Source organism: Electrona antarctica, assembly GCF_951216825.1.
Source record: "Electrona antarctica genome assembly, chromosome: 19".
Classification (NCBI taxonomy): Eukaryota; Metazoa; Chordata; class Actinopteri; order Myctophiformes; family Myctophidae; genus Electrona; species Electrona antarctica.
This window is the reverse complement of record NC_136800.1, coordinates 33171504-33189359: the sequence shown is the minus strand read 5'-3', so window position 1 is coordinate 33189359 and position 17856 is coordinate 33171504. Positions and strand designations below refer to the sequence as shown.

Sequence of the window (17856 nt, the reverse complement as noted above, 5' to 3'; positions counted from 1 at the left end):
TCTAAGGCTGAGCTCACACCTTTCATGCAATTCTCTGTGCTCGTTGGGTGTTGTGTCATGGCCGCCCAGCAGCCCAATGCATTTCCAATGGAGGTCACATGGTTTGACCCAACATTGTGTTGTGTGAGGGGGAGGGGCGCAGTCGTCCGCCCCTCCCCCTCACACAACACAATGTTGGGTCAAACCATGTGACCTCCATTGGCAATGCATTGGGCGGCCATGACACTACACAACATGCATCCAACGAGCATCCAACGAGCACAGAATTGCATGAAAGGTGTGAGCTCAGCCTAAGACAGACATACAGTCAGTGGTGTACTGTAAAGTACCCAAGTACAATTACTCAAGTACTGTATTTAAGTACAATTTTGAGGTATCTGTACTTTGCTTGAGTATTTCCAATTTCCAATACTTTTACTTCTACTCTACTACATCTCAGAGGCAAATATTGTATTTTTTACACCACTTTTTTTTTTAAACTCTAGTTACTATAGTTACTTTGTAAATTTGTATTATTATTACAAAACATACAGTAACCAATTCAGAGTCTCAGACCTACAGTATATACATTTCGGCCATTTGAAAATAGCAGATCTAGAAGCTCACAAACACGATGCATAATGCATTGTGAGCTTGTAGATCTTCTATTTTCAAGAAATTTGTATACATTTGAAAACTTTAAATGGGACTTCTACATAACGAGAACTTTCTACTTTTGGTACTTTAAGTACATTTTGATGCCAATACTTTTGTACGTTTACTCAAGTGAATTTTGAATTCCGGACTTTTACTTGTTGTAACAGAGTATTTCTACATTGCAGTATTGATACTTTAACTTAAGTAAAAAAAATAATCATGTGTTTGTGTTTACACACTTTTGTCTTCAATGTTTGGGTTTACACAAACCCTCAAAGCTGGACATAGGAGGGGATAGCGCCCCTCAAAAATGAGTACTTGTTCCACCACTGGTAGTGCCATTGTCCCATTGTTCTCCTGAAAACAACTTGGGCAGATGGTATGCTCAGCTTCCAGACACGACTTGTTCTCCTGGCCCAGACGGTTAGCTCAACCGTCTGGGCACCTAGGCTGAGCCAGCCTGACGGCGTGCCGCAGGTTCGACTCCCGATCCTGACCGCCTTTGCCGCGTCTTCCCCCCCATTTCCTGTCAGACTACTTTCAACTTATCAATAAAGGCAGAAAAAGCCAAAAACATATCTTTAAAAAACAATACTTCTTAAAAAAAAGAAGTCCTCCTCAAAGCACCTCATGTTAGTGGTTCTCATAGTCAGGTCAGCTTCTAGACTATACCAAAAGGCAACGAAGTACAGTGTTGTTTATAGCAGTGGTTCAAGGACCCCCTTTCTGAAAATACCTGGTGTGTATGGCCCTGGGGGTTCACGGACCACACCTTGAGAACCCTTGTTTTAGACCATGGTCCGGACCACCATAACTCTGTGTACAAATGTAAGGGTAATATCACGGTGTACAAATGTAAGGGTAATATCACGCACGCACGCGCGCGCGCGCGCACGCACGCACGCACGCACGCACGCACGCACGCACGCACGCACGCACGCACGCACGCACGCACGCACGCACGCACGCACGCACGCACGCACGCACGCACGCACGCACGCACGCACGCACGCACGCACGCACGCACGCACGCACGCACGCACGCACGCACGCACGCACGCACACACACACACACACACACACACACACACACACACACACACACACACACACACACACACACACACACACACACACACACACACACACACACACACACACACACACACACACACACACACACACACAAATAAAGTGGACACTGACATCTTGAAAATCTTACAATGTATATAATTGACACAAGATTCCAGGAACAAACAACAGCAAATGACACATACTGTATTTTTCAACCTCTTCCTGGTGTTTATCGTTGACATAAACACAAACTCCCCGGTTTCTGATAACAAAAATAAAACATAGACAAAAAGACAAATCAAAGAAAGACTTTTTTTCTTTTTCTTTCATATCGGCACCTTTCATAAATGCCAGCCACATTCAACTCAGTGTAAAATAATCTGTAAATGCTGATCTGCGATCAGTTTGGTGTTTCCCCGCCCCCGCCCCCAAACCTACTGAGTGACAGGAGGGATGAGGGAGCAGGCACTGACCAGTGCCTTGTTGGAGGGGCCTATATAGTGGTACTCAGGGGCCTGTGTGTGTGTGTGTGTGTGTGTGTGTGTGTGTGTGTGTGTGTTTGTATTACTATACATGTTAGGGTCAAATGTCCCCACAAGTATCTATCAATAAACGCACCAAGTCTCTGTGTGTGTGTGTGAGTGTGTGTGTGTGTGTGTGTGTGTGTGTGTGTGTGTGTGTGTGTGTGTGTGTGTGTGTGTGTGTGTGTGCGAGTGTGTGTGTGTGTGTGTGTGTGTGTGTGTGTACGTCTGTATACGTACGTGTGTACATCTGTAATCCACGTAACTCGAGAAACGTTCGCTCCACCGACTTCAAATTCGACACACGCGTTCCACCCCCCCACAGGGAGTGCAGTGGCCGGTGTCGAGTCCGTCGGATTGCCGGTTGTCCAGAACCAGCACAAAAGCCTCTGCCCGGGCTCTGGACCTGATCACCCCTATATCTCCATATATGGAGCTGGCCTGTTCTGACATCACACTGGTGTGACATCTGCATAGACTCCATATTTGGGCATGCCTGACAAAGAACTCCATATATGGGCATAAAAGGGACAGACGTAATAACTGGGGGGGGCAAGCATTTCCAACTTGCATCGTTCCAAGTAGGCCAGTGCCCAATGGGCACCGCTCTAGTATAGTATAATATTAGAAATAATTATTGTGAGGACCATTTTCTTGAGATGGTTACTTTTTTGTAAAACAAAACAAAACTATAAAATAAAATAAAAACAATATATGGTGAGCTAGGCTTACAATTTGGAAAAGATTTAGGTTGGTGATTATGATTATACAGTTAGAGGTTGGATTTAGGGTTGCAGTTATGCCTGATTTACACTTAGTTAAAGGGATAGTTCAGATTTAGCTGTATGACATACTTGCCATTAATATAGTGGTTGCAACTGTATTAATTGATTGCCCGAGTCCCGTGGTAGAAGTTCTGCTCTGGTTTTTATTTGGTCAATATTAAGTAGTTCCGGTCATTTTGTGGGAGGCACTGGGGCCACGCAGTAAAAGTAAATTAATTCACAAAACTAATGTCATTTGTATTGTTTGTACCTATTTCTAAAATATTAGAGCAACTTTCGTTCAACTTTGACCCCTCTATCACATGGAACTATTTTTTGGGCGTAGTGATATGGACATAAAAAACATAGTTCCGTGTGATAGAGGGGTAAAAAATGAACGAAAGTTGCACTAATCTTTTAGAAATAGGTCAACAATACAAATGACATTAGTTTTGTGGATTAATTTACTTTTAATGCGTGGCCCCCTGTGCCCCCCACAAAATTACTGGAACTACTTAATATTTCACCAAAACCAGAGCAGAACTCCCACCACGGGACTCGGGCAATCAATTAATACATGATAAAAAGAGAGAAAGATAAAAAGAGAAGGATTAATACAGTTGCAACCACTATATTAATGGCAAGTATTTCATACAGCTTAAGTAAAAAAAAATCGGAACTATCCCTTTAAAATGGCAAAAACTGTAAAAAATGACATTCACAAAATCGCTGTCATATAACGTGAACGTCCTCACAAGTACAGTAATACAAGTGTGTGTGTGTGTGTGTGTGTGTGTGTGTGTGTGTGTGAGCGTAATGCTTGTTTTCACCATAGTTAAACAGGAGGCATCCCACTGGTCCATATCTTATCTGCATACACACATCGACCAATCAATAGTGGTCTCTGGAAGGTGTTGACTCACCTATCGATCGACCATCTTTGCGATGTCTTTGTGCAGACAATGCCATTTATTGGCCTCATAAAAGTGCAGCGTTTAAAAAAAACACAAAGTAAGGGGGAGAGGGGAGGGGAATACTTTGAACAACAAACTAAAGGAGAGTAAAAGGTGGAGGCGTATAGTGCAGTGGTTCTCCTACTTTTTATTTTATTTCACGGATCTCCCAGTTTCATATGCATTAGGCCACGGACCCCCCATAACTCTGTGTACAGCCACGGAACCAACTCCATGTGTACATTCCGAGTTACAGACTTGCAAGGGTCCAGTTGGTTCCTAATGGGCTATAATTTAGCTGGGGGACCCTGCTGAACCCGCCTCAAGGACCGTGGCGGACCCCTCCCGGCTGCACCCCACTTTGAGAACCACTGGCGTCTAGAGAAAGTGGGGCAGAAGTGGTTTGAGGGGGAGGGGCTTGTGCAAAATTTCAGCCGAGGAGGACAGCCATTGAAAGTGAAAGTCGTGAGTTGAAAGTTGCTAAGTCGTCTTTGAATTGGAATGTCACCGTTGTGGGAGGGGGGGGGGGGGGGATGGGGGGGAGGTCGGGGTTATATTTGTCCCATTCTCTAATAGAGCGCGATTTATCTTTTTCACATTCAGAATCAGCATCAGAATTCACAATCACATTTCTGTTATTTCATTATTTCCTTAAAAAAGAAAAAAAAAGATGCTTCATGGGAGTGTGAACTTACTTTTGTTTCGTTTTTAATCGTCACCCCCGACCCTAAACAAGGTGTCAAAGGCAGTCACAGGCAAATCTCTAAAACCGGAACCAACGCACACACACACACACACACACACACACACACACGCACACACTCGCACACGCACTCACACTCGCACTCGCACACACGTGCAATCATCCATCATTAAAGCACTATAAAGAAATAATCGTAATCAAAATAACCTGGCAGCACATTGTGACGATAAACCACGTTCAACTTTCTGAACAATTTCCACAACTGTCACCCACAAGAGATTTATTGTTTCCTAAAGATCGTGAGTGGCTCTACGATAATAATCAAAGTCATTAAATTCCGATCAGATGTATTATTGACATCACTGTACGTAATGGCGGGACGTTCCAGTGTACAGCCGAGCCCTATGTTTGGAACATTAAGACGGAACAGAGCTCCGAATTCCCTCACATCGTCATTTCTAGCTTTTCAATGTCAAGTGCGGCATCGACAAGCACCGATTTATATAAACACAGATGCTCTGGGGGACTTTAGCGTATTGAAATTTCCATTTAGCAAACGGCTATAACTTTTTAATAACCCCGCCATTGTTGTGAGCTGAATAGCATTTCATTCATATAATGGGCAGTCAGTTCAATGCAACACATTTCAATACTGTCTTCACCACCCAATCAATCAAGATTTATAGGCCTTTCTCCTCTTGTTGTTCTCTCACGCACACACACACACACACACACAGACGCATGTGGTGCATTCGTGGTGCATTCGCGCATGCACCACACTTTCACACATGCACACGCGCTCATAATCACCATCCCACCCTCCCACACAAAAAGCCTTCTCAAAACACGAGAACCTTGACATTTCTTTGAACTAAACGGGCTGAGATGCAGCAGGTTTTCCTCCCAGCGAGGTTCTCCGTCAGCGCCGCAGCACGCCACAACATACAGTAAGGTCGATCCATAATGAAGCACTGTGTCATTGTCGCGTTGCCTTTGCTGTCATGTAAAAAAGCCATCGCTTTTTTTTTTGAAGGTCATTACAGCTGATGGAGGCAGGAAGGGCGGGCGGGAGGGTGGGGGTGGGGGGGCAGACAGACACTGAGGCACTGAGACAGAGGAGGGAGGGGGGGGGAATGGAAGCGGGAGATGGATATGTGTTTCCAGATCAGGAAAAAAAAATAGCGAGAGAGAGAGAAAGAGGGGGAAAAAAGGAAAAAGCCACAAGACAATATAGCATACAGTGACATGTGTGGCAGGTGAAGACAAGATGTCTAAAAGGTTGGTATTTGTTTCTTCTGTAAAACATGGGAGAAGCCGTCAGAAGCGGTAATACAGCCTGCGATAAACAAGTGGTTATAAGTGCAGTGCTCTCCCCTGTGGTGGTGGTGGCTTTATATATATATATATATATATATATATATAACATGTTACTGCAAAAGACAAAAATATCACCCACTCTCCGGCCGTGATCTCGATGCTAATTTTAGGAGCCAGTGAACCTCAACGGAGGGGGGTGGGGGGGGGGGCTGGGAGCTCGTGAAATGGCACGCCGCCGACACACACATACATTCGTTCCGCACCGCCGCGTGAGCAGAGTGGATAGGCAAAACGAGGACAATATGGCAGCAGTTCTCGCTTCTGCTTCTGTCGGGGATGGAAATGGCAACATTTTCATGTCCCGTCCCGTCCCCCCGCCCCCCACCCCCGCGTGGACAAATTCTAACGGGTCACCCACTCCCCCCTTCTGCGTGGTCCCATACTGTGCTCTTCTATAGTGGGGATGGTGGTGTCATGGCCCAGCATGTGTTCCGTTCACACCAGACTCCCTCCACCTGATCCCACACAGCCGGCAGGGCCCGGAGCAAACAGATCAGCTCTATGGAGGGAGGGAGGGAGGGAGGGACGAGGGCGAAGGGATGGAGCGCTTGGAGAGGGGTCAAATTACTCCCACCGTGGAGGATCATGTCTGTGTGAATGTGATCGCGGCTATTATTACAGCTTACATGATGAAACGGGGCGGAAAAGTGCTGACGCGGGATCGCTCTCACCCTCGCTCTGCGGGAGTGTGTACTGTGTGTGTGTGTGTGTGTGTGTGTGTGTGTGTGTAATAATGTTGTGGGTTTAACGTGTTTCAGAGGGTCTTACCCGAAAGCCCTGCAGTTCCAGATTATCCTTTAAACTCATCAATAGTTTATTTCATTTGAGTTTGCGGTTTGTGTACTTTTTCCTATTTATATATCGGGGAGTGGCGAAGCCAACTGTTCGGGGAGTATATTTTTCCTCAGTTACTCACAAATAAATAATCGGAACTGAACACTATTTGAAAAGGAGCGGAATAACAAATGATTTGGCTCGGCGCAACTGTGACGCGCACCTACCTCCCCCAGATCCCCCCTGCCCTTGTCCCAGCCCTCCATACGGTGTCAACACCCACCATACTGTTAGCTCCATAGCTTCTACACGTCTTAAGTACAGATATTATTTCAGAGAACCCAAAACACAAAAAAAAAAGAAAAAGAAAAAAACATTATGAAAAATGCAGAAAAGACCAGCTCTAACGGTGTCATAATAATAGCAAGAAATAAAAAGTACAAGAGCAGAATGTAAAAGATCTATGAATACTTTTTTTGTTGTTCCATTTTGCCCTTGTTCCGAGACCAAACAGAAGTCCATCCATGTACATTTTGTGTGTGTGTGTTTTCTTTTGTGTGTGTGGTTTCCCTATATTTGTTTTGGCAAAGTAACTAACCCCCGACATCTTTCTCCCTCAGCCGGCCCACGGCCACCCACCCCCGTGTCCCAAACTCAGTCCCAATCGGTGGAGTTCCCCCTGTAGATTATCGCCGGAGCAGTAAGATGACCGGCGAGAGCAGGTAGATGGCGACGCACGGCAGGTTCTGGTTGGCTCCTCCTGAAGCTTTCACCACCTTCTTGTTCTCCGGGGGGTACGCGTACACTTTGGGCGTGCTCGGGGTCATGAGGCGCGGACCCCCCCGGGGACAAATGTCATCTCCGCATATTCCACTTCCCGAGCCGCTCACGTCGTCGCCTGCGCACAAAAATAATAGATTTTTTTTTTTGTAATAACCGTTTTATTCTTGACACACAGTAACTACTGTAGACTGTAGGTGAACCGTTTGCCCTTTTCCATTCTTTTCTGACTGCAGTACTTTATGGATTCAATTATTTTCATAAACCCGTTTGGACATTCCCAAATTCTCTTATGGATTGTCGACTATAATTTGGTTCGTGTCTTTCTAATTGTAATCCACACACGTACAGTATGCTGCTTGAAGTAGGCAGATGTTCTCTAAAGTAAGCCATCTGCGGCTTTTACCACAGAACTGACTTATACTAATGCAACTGCAATGTTTCAGGTACAAGAGACCAAATGTGAGCTATATGCAATCAACGCCCACAGGGCCTCTTAATCCTGATTGCTCTACCGCAACCTTCATAACTACAGTAAGAGCATAATAGGTTTGCCCGGGTTCCAGATCTGGATTCCTTTTTCTGTGCCAGTAACTCACACAATGAAACTTGATAAGCGATGATGAGTGAGAATAATGTGGTATAAAATCCGACCTCAATTATCCAAAGTGGCAGCATGATTGAGGCCAGCACACCTTCGGCTTTGTCCTAAAATAGCGCTGCCATTTCAATAGTGACTGGGTGTTTAACAGAGCTAAGCCCTCCGTTATTATTAACACAATCAGCGCCGGGATTTCTTTCAAAATAGAAGCTCGGGGTGCCGAGCCTTTCTTTGTGAACGGTAAACAGGGAAGTGAACGACAACGCGCATGCGTGAAAGAGCAAGGAGTATGGTGCAGAAGGAGAGGCAAAAAAAATTTAAAAATACAATTCAGAATATTTTTCTCTCGTTTGATATCAATGAATATGCGGATTAGTTGACGTTCCCACACGTTGTACGGTCTAAATGGGTTAACAGTAATTTGTTTAATACCATTCGCGAGCAGCATTTGCATAGAAATCTGTACAAGGGAACATCATCTGAAAATGTGTCTTGAGTGGCCAAGATAAATCTAAAATACATAATGAGAACCTGTAGTTTAAAGGTCAACAATAAAACATTTCATAACCTACATTACATTTATTTATTTTTTGCCATTTTTGTACATTTTGAAACACATACTTTTTTTGACCGTTTTCTGACCTACCCCCACAAACTTCCCCTCCCCTACTTTCTCTGTAAATTGTATTATATTTCTTATTGATGAATTGAGAACAATGGTCCGTTTTGTGTTATCCTTTTGCATAACGTTTGACTGTACATGTACTGTTAACAATCCTGTTAATAAAGTATTCAATCAATCAAGTCAAATATGGAAGGCTGCAGGTCATTAACTCATTCTAGGCGAAATACGTTTTTGACTTCTTTTAACAAATAGCCATCCAGGCCAAAGACGTGTTTAAAGTTTTTTTAACATTGAAAAAATTGCACTCACTGGTGTCCTGGAAGTCCACATCGTTGCCATTGAGGGCGTTCTTGAGGCGGTGGGTCATGATCTTCAGCTGCATGATCTGCTGGCGTATAGTCATGTCTGGCTTGGTGATGTCGATCTCCACCTCAGGGTTGTTGATCTGACTCGCTAGGCCGTCACCCATCACCTCAGGCAGATACCTGGAGAGGATCATATGATGTCATACTTCACTATCATCATCATCATCATTCTTCACAATACCATGGCACTGTGGTTCTCAAACCTTTAAGGATCAGGGCCCACTTGAAAATCTTGAACGTGGTCAGCTGGGTGTGCATCTTCAGAGCATGTTTAGTTTAATAATCATTCGGTCGATTGTGTTGCGGTTTGGATCAAAACAGTTTCTTTATGTTTTAAAGACAAAATACAACAATTACATTAATTCTTGTTTGAAGCCTTGAATTCATGGAGATTGTTTCGTTTTTGTCACATTCCTACACCAATCATTTGATGACCAGGTCATTGGTTAGCAGGAGACTCTTCAATGTAGTAGTAGAAGTATAAGTACCTAATTAGGTAATTACCGGAGGGTAATCGGTACTCTGCCAGTCATAAAATTATTTACTTAGGAATGCGACAAAAACACAACAATCTCCATGAATTCAAGGCTTCAAACAAGAATTAATGTAATATTTGTATTTTCTCATTAAAACATGAAAACTTTAACCTTTAAAACTTTAAAACATTAGTTTTGATCCGAGCCAGAACAGTATGTTGTGGTGTGTTTTAGGGGACCCCCACCGTGCGCGGTTCATGCCGTTCCAGCACTTATCCTCGGCTCCCGCTCCGGTGGCCACCCGGTCACTGCAGAGGACGCTGGGAAGTGACACCCAGTACGGCTGCATGTCCTTCAGCCTCCTGGTGACGTCGAACACCTGCGGAGACCCACACACAGACCCACCGTTCATTATCACCTGCTGCTCTAATAGCATAACGCAGTAACGCTCCAACGGGGATGCATAAACACGACGCAATTAATTCAAGCGCTAGCTGGGGTCATCCATTTGTTTGTCATCTGATTAATTCTTCCATCTATCTCTCCATTATGAACTGTACGACTTAGCTTTAATTGACCGTGCCGGTGGCGAAATAGCTCTTGCATCATAAACCCCCGATGAGACAGAACAGGCCATCAGAGGGTTTTAAACAAGACGTATGGAGTCGGGGGGTGGGGGTAGTTACAGTAACGTACCAGTTTCTCCAGTTTGAGATGAGACAGAACAGGCCATCAGAGGGTTTTAAACAAGACGTATGTAGTCGGGGGGGGGGTGGGGGTAGTTACAGTAACGTACCAGTTTCTCCAGTTTGCCCGTGCTGGGTCCCATCCTGTCCTCCACGGTCACTTTCCCCGTCCTCGTCACATCGTCCTGTGAGGTGTTGGTTCCTCCTCTAGGCGTCCCGCACGCCTGGAACAACTGGAGGACGAGAGGCCAGAGGATAGAGTCACGGAACGATACAGTGTGCTATCAAATACAGGTTTTAATTGTTTTTTTGATTGATTTATTGAATAGTTTATTAGACAAACTAACTGTATAAAACAGCAACAGAGTACAGTCAAACATTTAGTTTATTTATTTGTTTTGCTGTTTGTTTGTTTTTTTGTCTGTCCAAAACACCTTTTTTGGTCTATGTTTTCAATGATAACAAATTCAGGCATTTCAATATAATTTCTCTTTTAATGACCAAAATAAAACGGCTATTACTACGACACTACAGCTGCAGCAAGAAGATTAAAGAGTCTAGAAGATTAAGAATAGTCAAAATGACACAGGAGGAGATTGGATGATAGAAGGGAGAGAGATTGAACAGTGCTGATCAGATTGGACTAGGCTCTGACAGAAGCTTATTGAAGTTCTCTTCAAAACAAAACAAGAAAAGTGCGCTGTGCTTTATCATCAGTTCCATCTTCCTCCTTCGAACGGACTGGATGAAACTCTAAACACAAGGTGTTCAGTTTTAAAACTAGAACATTCTGCCTGCAACCATGCAGTATGTAAATCAGGTTCTGTATCTTTATTTCTACTGGTGTCAACGTGACTGGAATCCAATAGGCCTGAAACTAAGGCATTGAATAGAGTGCTATAAGCCCATACTTATATGCTGCTATGGACAAGATGTTATACACCCTTTTCGAAGACGCAACTTTATCCATAAGGGCACAAAGGGCCTTTGTGTGACTTTTTGCATACGCCTCCTCAGCCCTCTAGACCAAGAATGGTGAAGGCCACTTGTAGTTTACATTACCACAGGACTGGAATCACCATATCCCTGTACAGAGAGAGGGGGGGGGGTGTTGGATAGTACAGCCCAGCTGACTGTATTTCTCTCTGGAGGGCTTATATTGCACTTGTCAAATGAGGGACAACTTGAGCTTGAAGAGATGCTATTTTTGGCCGCATGACACCATCGTACGACAAGGCATACATCAGTCTTAAGCGACAGTCTCATCCTGTCTGGCCTGTTTGGGATAGCTGCAAGGCTTCCCTTTACCTCAATGTATCATTAAAACATCAATCTATGCTGAGCCTCCGGTCATGCATCTTAGGTCGCCAGTGCTATGTGGTTTTATAGCACACAGGATAATAGGTGTAAGAGATATGACATGGACTCCAAGGTGTAAGAGATATGACATGGACTCCAAGGTGTAAGAGATATGACATGGACTCCACCTATGTCACAGTGTAGGATTTATGCCACGCGGCACTCAAGCGCAATTTGCACATGCATTTTGAATGCATTCGTATACAGTACACCCATATTAAGTTGCTGAGGCAATCACACAGACCCGTCCCGTATCTTATGTGATCCTGATAGTCTTAATAGGGCACGTACTGCGAGTGATTGGAAACATGTGGGTTTAGGATCTGGACGTCAGCAGATTATGTAAGTAGGGGATAATCCATGTGATACTTGGCGTATGCCACAATGCTACTGGAACATGGACATTGGACACCAATTGACCGCTGTGGGGACCCGCTCCTCAAGTGGTGAAGATTATAAGTGGACAAGCTGCAGGAAAAAAACAATTCTTTCTGCTGAACCATTACAGGCCTGGGGAGGAGATGCTTCTGCCAGGCACTCGTTTCTTTTTTTCTCCTCCACATAATAGGACCACTTATCCAGAGGGAGCCTTTGTCTTGCCTCTCACTCTCTGCACTGCACTCATCTTCAGCCATCACCAAAACAATAGAGCCAGATTGAGATTTATCATGGCTGCCTTGTGTGTTTTAAAGACTCACCAGTGGTGGAATAAGTGGTTCTCAGATTATAATTATTATTCTTTCACTTCTGTTTAGAACTGAGGTTGATTCTAAAAAGGCTTCTGAATGCTAACATCAGTTGTCTGTGGGGGAAAAAAAGATGTTGCTACAACAACTAACGTGACACAGATGTTGTCCTGGATTGAAAGGTAAAATGACCATAACAGGTCTAAATGGTTAAGTAAAGTAGCAATACCACAAAAGTCCTATATTACAATTTGACTTGAGTACATACTTTAAGTATAAATTGTAGTACAAGCTCACAATGCGTGACGATGGGCTCTGTTCTGCACTGCCCTGAACTTCCTTCCACCTTTCACCAAACAATGGAGCCAGATTTATCATGGCTGCTACTGTGCTTTTTAAGACTCACAGTAAAATAAATCACACCCATGTGAACCGAGTGGTGCAACTCCCCTCTCCCTTTCTCCCTCTTTCTTTAGTTATCTGTACCTGTCTTGTCTAACCAGACCTTTCATCTCACTAGTGGTTGTGTCCCACACTTCAAACTCAAAGTCAATGTCAAAGTTATACAGTCTCCTTCCACAGGGGGTGGCTCCTTCCCGACAGGTAAGGAGTGTGCTTTTAGCCTAATCCTATAAGGTAGGTATTTTATCTTACTTATTCTGTCCTCACTCTGGTGGGGGGTTTCTACGACGGATCGTTCCAATTGCCTCTGGTCTACAGTGGATCGTTCCACGTTCAGTGGCTAGACTGGATCGTTCCAAGTTCCACCTCTCTGGCGGATCGTTCCAAATTCCGCCTCTCTGGCGGATCGTTCCAAATTCCACACGTGCGTGCACGCACGCGCACACACGCACCGCGTTCATGCACGCACGCAGCATTCATGTGTGTTGCTACGTGCTAGGCTAACGTTACTTTGTTGCTACTACAGTACTTTTTAGCTACTACAGTAGGCTGCACGCATGCACACACGCGCCGCGTTCACTACTACAGTAGGCTGCACACATGCACACACGCGCCGCGTTCATGTGTGTTACTACATATGCCACTCACCCCTGGGTTGTTAACATCTCCAGTTCCCTGTGCTTTGCTGTAGTTTAGTAACATTTGTAGCTGTTCCGTTCACAGCATACAGTGTGCGTGGCTGTGTTGCTGCCTCTGTATCGTCTATGCCTCTCTCTCTCTGTAATGAACAGGCAACAGTGCAATACTACACAAAAGCGCCCCTACTGGTACTCATGAGTCACACATGAGTCACACACATTAACACGAGTCACATAGGTGAACACGAGTCACATAGGTAGGTGAACACGGACATTGCTGTTCCTTGGAGTGGTTGCACCACTCAAAAATGTTTCTCAGACAAACGCCATTAAATAGAGGCAGGAATAGCTTGGCGGCGTCGGATGGATGACTCAAACAGCACCTCTCTGTTTAAACCCATTAAAACCGGGAAAGCATCTGTGTCATTTTAGATGTATACAGCCACATACGTTTTTTCTGAAAACTCTTAGGTTTTAGAACAGTGGTTTAGAACATCCATCCATCCATCCATCCATCCATCCATCCATCCCTCCCTCCCTCCCTCCCTCCATCTCCAACTGCTTATCCAGAATCGGGTTGCGCGGGTAACAGTTCCAACAGAGATTTCCAGTCTTCCCTTTCAGGAGCAACATTAGCAACTTCCGCTTGGGGGATCCTGATGCGTTCCCCAGTGGGACGTGCAGCAAGGATGCCCGAACCACCTAAGCTGGCTCCTTTCCAAGTCAAGGAGCAGCGGTTCTACTCCGAGTCCCTCATGTATGTACTCTCCCTATCTCTTTAGGGAGAGGCCGGACACCCGTCTGAGAAAACTGATTTCGGCCGCTTGTATCCGCACTCTTATTCTTTCGGTCATGACAGTGGTTCTCAAAAATAGCAGATATACAAGCTTGTGCCGCGCTGTGGTTTTTAAAAACACAAATATTCTCTTCTGGGGGTCCCTGGCACCAAACAATTTCAGCTGGGTAGTCCGCGGCCAAATACATATCATTTTGGGAGTCCTTGGCATGATTTGTTTTTAGAACTACTGATTTAGAAGGCATTTGTAGAGGCGGCCTCATGCAGGTCTTAATGGGCTAAATGTGTGCAAGTTGCAACAGCGTACAACACTGACTGTATCTGTATCAATGAGTGTGAGGGAACTGAATGGCCTGAAATGTGGCCAACATTTATTTTACAAATGTCTCTCACCCATTACTATACAATTGTGATGCACTAAAAAAACGTTGCAAAACGCGAATGTACACAGGGCGTTTTTGTGTTATCGTTTTAGCTTTAATGTCTTGTGCTGTTTACATTTCTGACTAATAAAGTAATCAATCAATCAATCAATCAATCAAATTTCAGCAAATGGGTGTGTTCTGTGTTCGTGTTCTGCGTTCTCACCTTGGTGTTGACTGAGTCGATGTTCTCCATCATGGTAGAGATGGCTTCTGATATGCGGTTGGGAAGGGAGAGAACCACCGTATCCACACCTGCTGGGCCGTCGAAGCGGGTAGCCACCTGCACCATGGTATCTGCGCGCACACACAGACACAGACTCACACACACACACACACACACACACACACACACACACACACACACACACACACACACACACACACACACACACACACACACACACACACACACACACACAGTCAGCATGGAGGAGGCAGGGGACAGTTGAGTGTCACATATTGCAGGCAGAATGGAGTTTCGGTGAGGAATTACATGAGAAATGAGCTGTGACATGAATCTAGTCATGTAGAAGTATAGTTGAGAGTGTAGCGTGTGTGCGTGTGTGCGTGCGTGCGTGCGTGCGTGCCTGCGTGCGTGCGTGCGTGCGTGCGTGCGTGCGTGCGTGCGTGCGTGCGTGCGTGCGTGCGTGCGTGCGTGCGTGCGCCAAAACCAATAAAAGCTCAACTAAAACTAAGCCTTTTCAAAAACCAAAAACTTAATTAATATAGCAGACCCGCTTTAAAAACTAATCAAAACTAAACTGAAATTAAAAAAGGGCAAAATGATATAAAAACTAATGAAAAATGTAAAAGCATAATAATCTTGGCGCCTGTCTGCGTGCGTATGTCCGTCCATCTGTGTGGGTGTGTGTGTGTGTGTGTGTGTGTGTGTGTGTGTGTGTGTGTGTGTGTGTGTGTGTGTGTGTGTGTGTGCGTGTGTGTCTGTGTATGCCACCTGCAAGATGCCTCCATTCGGTGTTGAGGTCGGCCTGGTTGGCCAGGCAGCCCTTCATCACGTTGCTGCAGTAGTTGTTGCATGGCCTGGCGGAGGCCATGCCACGGCAGTGAGGACAGTACGTCATCCTCATGATGGCGCGCATGCATTCCTGGCTCAGCTGCACCTGGAGCGAGAAAGATGACACCCAAGTAAACATACGTACCCTGCCTGCAACCACCTGTTCTATCCACTTGAACCGCAGCGTCTATATCGCTGCTGTCGGGCAGAAACACAATTTTCATAAATTATCGCCCTACTTGCTCATCCTACAGCGTCACACAAAAGCAGCAAAAGTAGCAGATCCACAAGATTTGAGCTTGTGGATCTGCTACTTTTGCCGTACGAGTTTTGGACACCCGTCAGAGATGATATTCAGGGGGGAAACAACAAACGATCAACAATCACACAACGCGACGCAAGGCACGACACGTTGTCCTACTGTGCTTGTAGATTGGTTAGTTTTGGTATCAAGATTTGGTGTACACAGAAAAATGCGGACCGAGTACAGAGACAACTCAGGTCTAGTTCAATAAGTCTAGACTGGTTTAAGTGTTTTATTTAGCAAGCATCACTGAGCTAGAAGCCCGACGGATGCCAGCGGCATTAGCGGCAATAGATCAAAGGCAGAGTTCTGGCAGTGGGAAACCAATTTCCTTGTGCCACATACACATTTAAATACTTTCAACCTGGAATATTGTCAAAAAACGCTACAAAGTATATAGAGCTTCGATGGTTAAAGGATGCGGAGATGTTCGTTTCTTTGGCCCAACAATGACAGCCACAATAGATTTGGAGGTCACCTCCCGTGGGGACATTTTTTCCCCCTGCAGCAAGGTTTCCATGGAAACCACTTGTCTGGGAGACTTTGCGTTTTGACTTGCGCTGACATTCACAGCCACATTCTGAGCTCACTCCGTCCTCCATCCCCATGTCCCATGTGGTCGTTCCCGTAGGAAAGGGCCTCCATGCGTACAAACTGAAACTGGGTTAATACCAGTAAGCTCTGTTCACAAGAGAGCACAGCTATGCATACAAAACCCCGGGATCTGTGTGTGTGTGTGTGTGTGTGTGTGTGTGTGTGTGTGTGTGTGTGTGTGTGTGTGTGTGTGTGTGTGTGTGTGTGTGTGTGTGTGTGTGTGTGTGTGTGCGTGCGCGTGCGGGGGTGTGTGTGTGAGAGAGAGAGAGAGAGAGAGATAGATTCTGTAGAACTCTTCTAAGCTGACATCTGGGCCAGCCCGATGCTTTTCCTGGAAACTCCTCCTCTCCCCAAGTCACAGTTAAAACCTGCTTTCAACAAATACACAGACTTTACAGAGGGGAGATAGAATAACAATGGGGATCGGCAGTGAAAACAAATCACACAGGGTCCGGACTCACTCCGGACCCTTCAGAGCTCCGCGCTTATACGTCCATTTTGTCTCTCTGCCTGGCAGAGTTGAATGAGAGAAAGACAGAAGGCCTCGTTGTTTCCAGGCTGCGATTACATTTTCAGTACCACGGACAGCGGCACACATGCCCCTTCCTCTAATAACAACAGCCGGCACTGAACAAAAGGCCCGGGCTCCCTCTGCACGGCTCTGTGTTTGTGCCACTCGCTAACGCCATCTGACTGGAACTATGGCGACAGCACAAGACAGGGGAAAAAAACTTAAAGCGATGGAGTCAACTCTCCGGTGGTGTGAGAACAGATCAATGCAATCTGGTAATGAATGCCAGTTGGGAGAAAATGGGGAAGAACTGAGAGAGGGATGGGGCGGGGGTCTGAGTTAACAAACACAAATAACCACATTCCCAGGCTCGGGAGTTTGGAGTCATAATATGCATGATGAGTCACACGTCGTGAGGCCCCCCCGCTCCCCTCCCACGCGTCGTGAGGCCCCCCCGCTCCCCTCCCTCTCCTCCTCCTCCTCCTCCCATCCCGGACACCCCCTCTATCCCTTCTCCTCCGGCACCACCACGAGCAACCTGCACTCTGTTAGTCCGGGATGAGTCAGACAAGCGCTTCCCCGGTGAGAGCGTGTCAAGCGAGATACAGGTAGGGGGCAAGAGGGAGAGAAAGGTGCTCGGATACTGATGACCCCTGCCTATCCCAGCATCCCAGCGTGTGCGTACACACACACACACACACACACACACACACACACACACACACACACACACACACACACACACACACACACACACACACACACACACACACACACACACACACACACAC

General features: G+C 45.6%; 1 protein-coding gene across 2 annotated transcripts in view; it reads right to left on the bottom strand.

The window, feature by feature from the left end:
- Window positions 1–1845: 1845 nt before the first annotated feature.
- Window positions 1846–17856, bottom strand: part of gpc1b (glypican 1b) — a 117175-nt gene continuing 101164 nt past the window's right edge. For both annotated transcript variants that reach the window (XM_079488752.1, XM_079488753.1), the window contains 6 exons: window positions 15597–15762; window positions 14805–14935; window positions 10446–10568; window positions 9895–10028; window positions 9118–9293; window positions 1846–7700 (listed from right to left, as the gene is read on the bottom strand). In XM_079488752.1, the coding sequence (XP_079344878.1) occupies window positions 7489–7700; window positions 9118–9293; window positions 9895–10028; window positions 10446–10568; window positions 14805–14935; window positions 15597–15762 (942 nt within the window). In that variant the 3' untranslated portion in view covers window positions 1846–7488. The remainder of the gene's footprint in view (window positions 7701–9117; window positions 9294–9894; window positions 10029–10445; window positions 10569–14804; window positions 14936–15596; window positions 15763–17856) is intronic.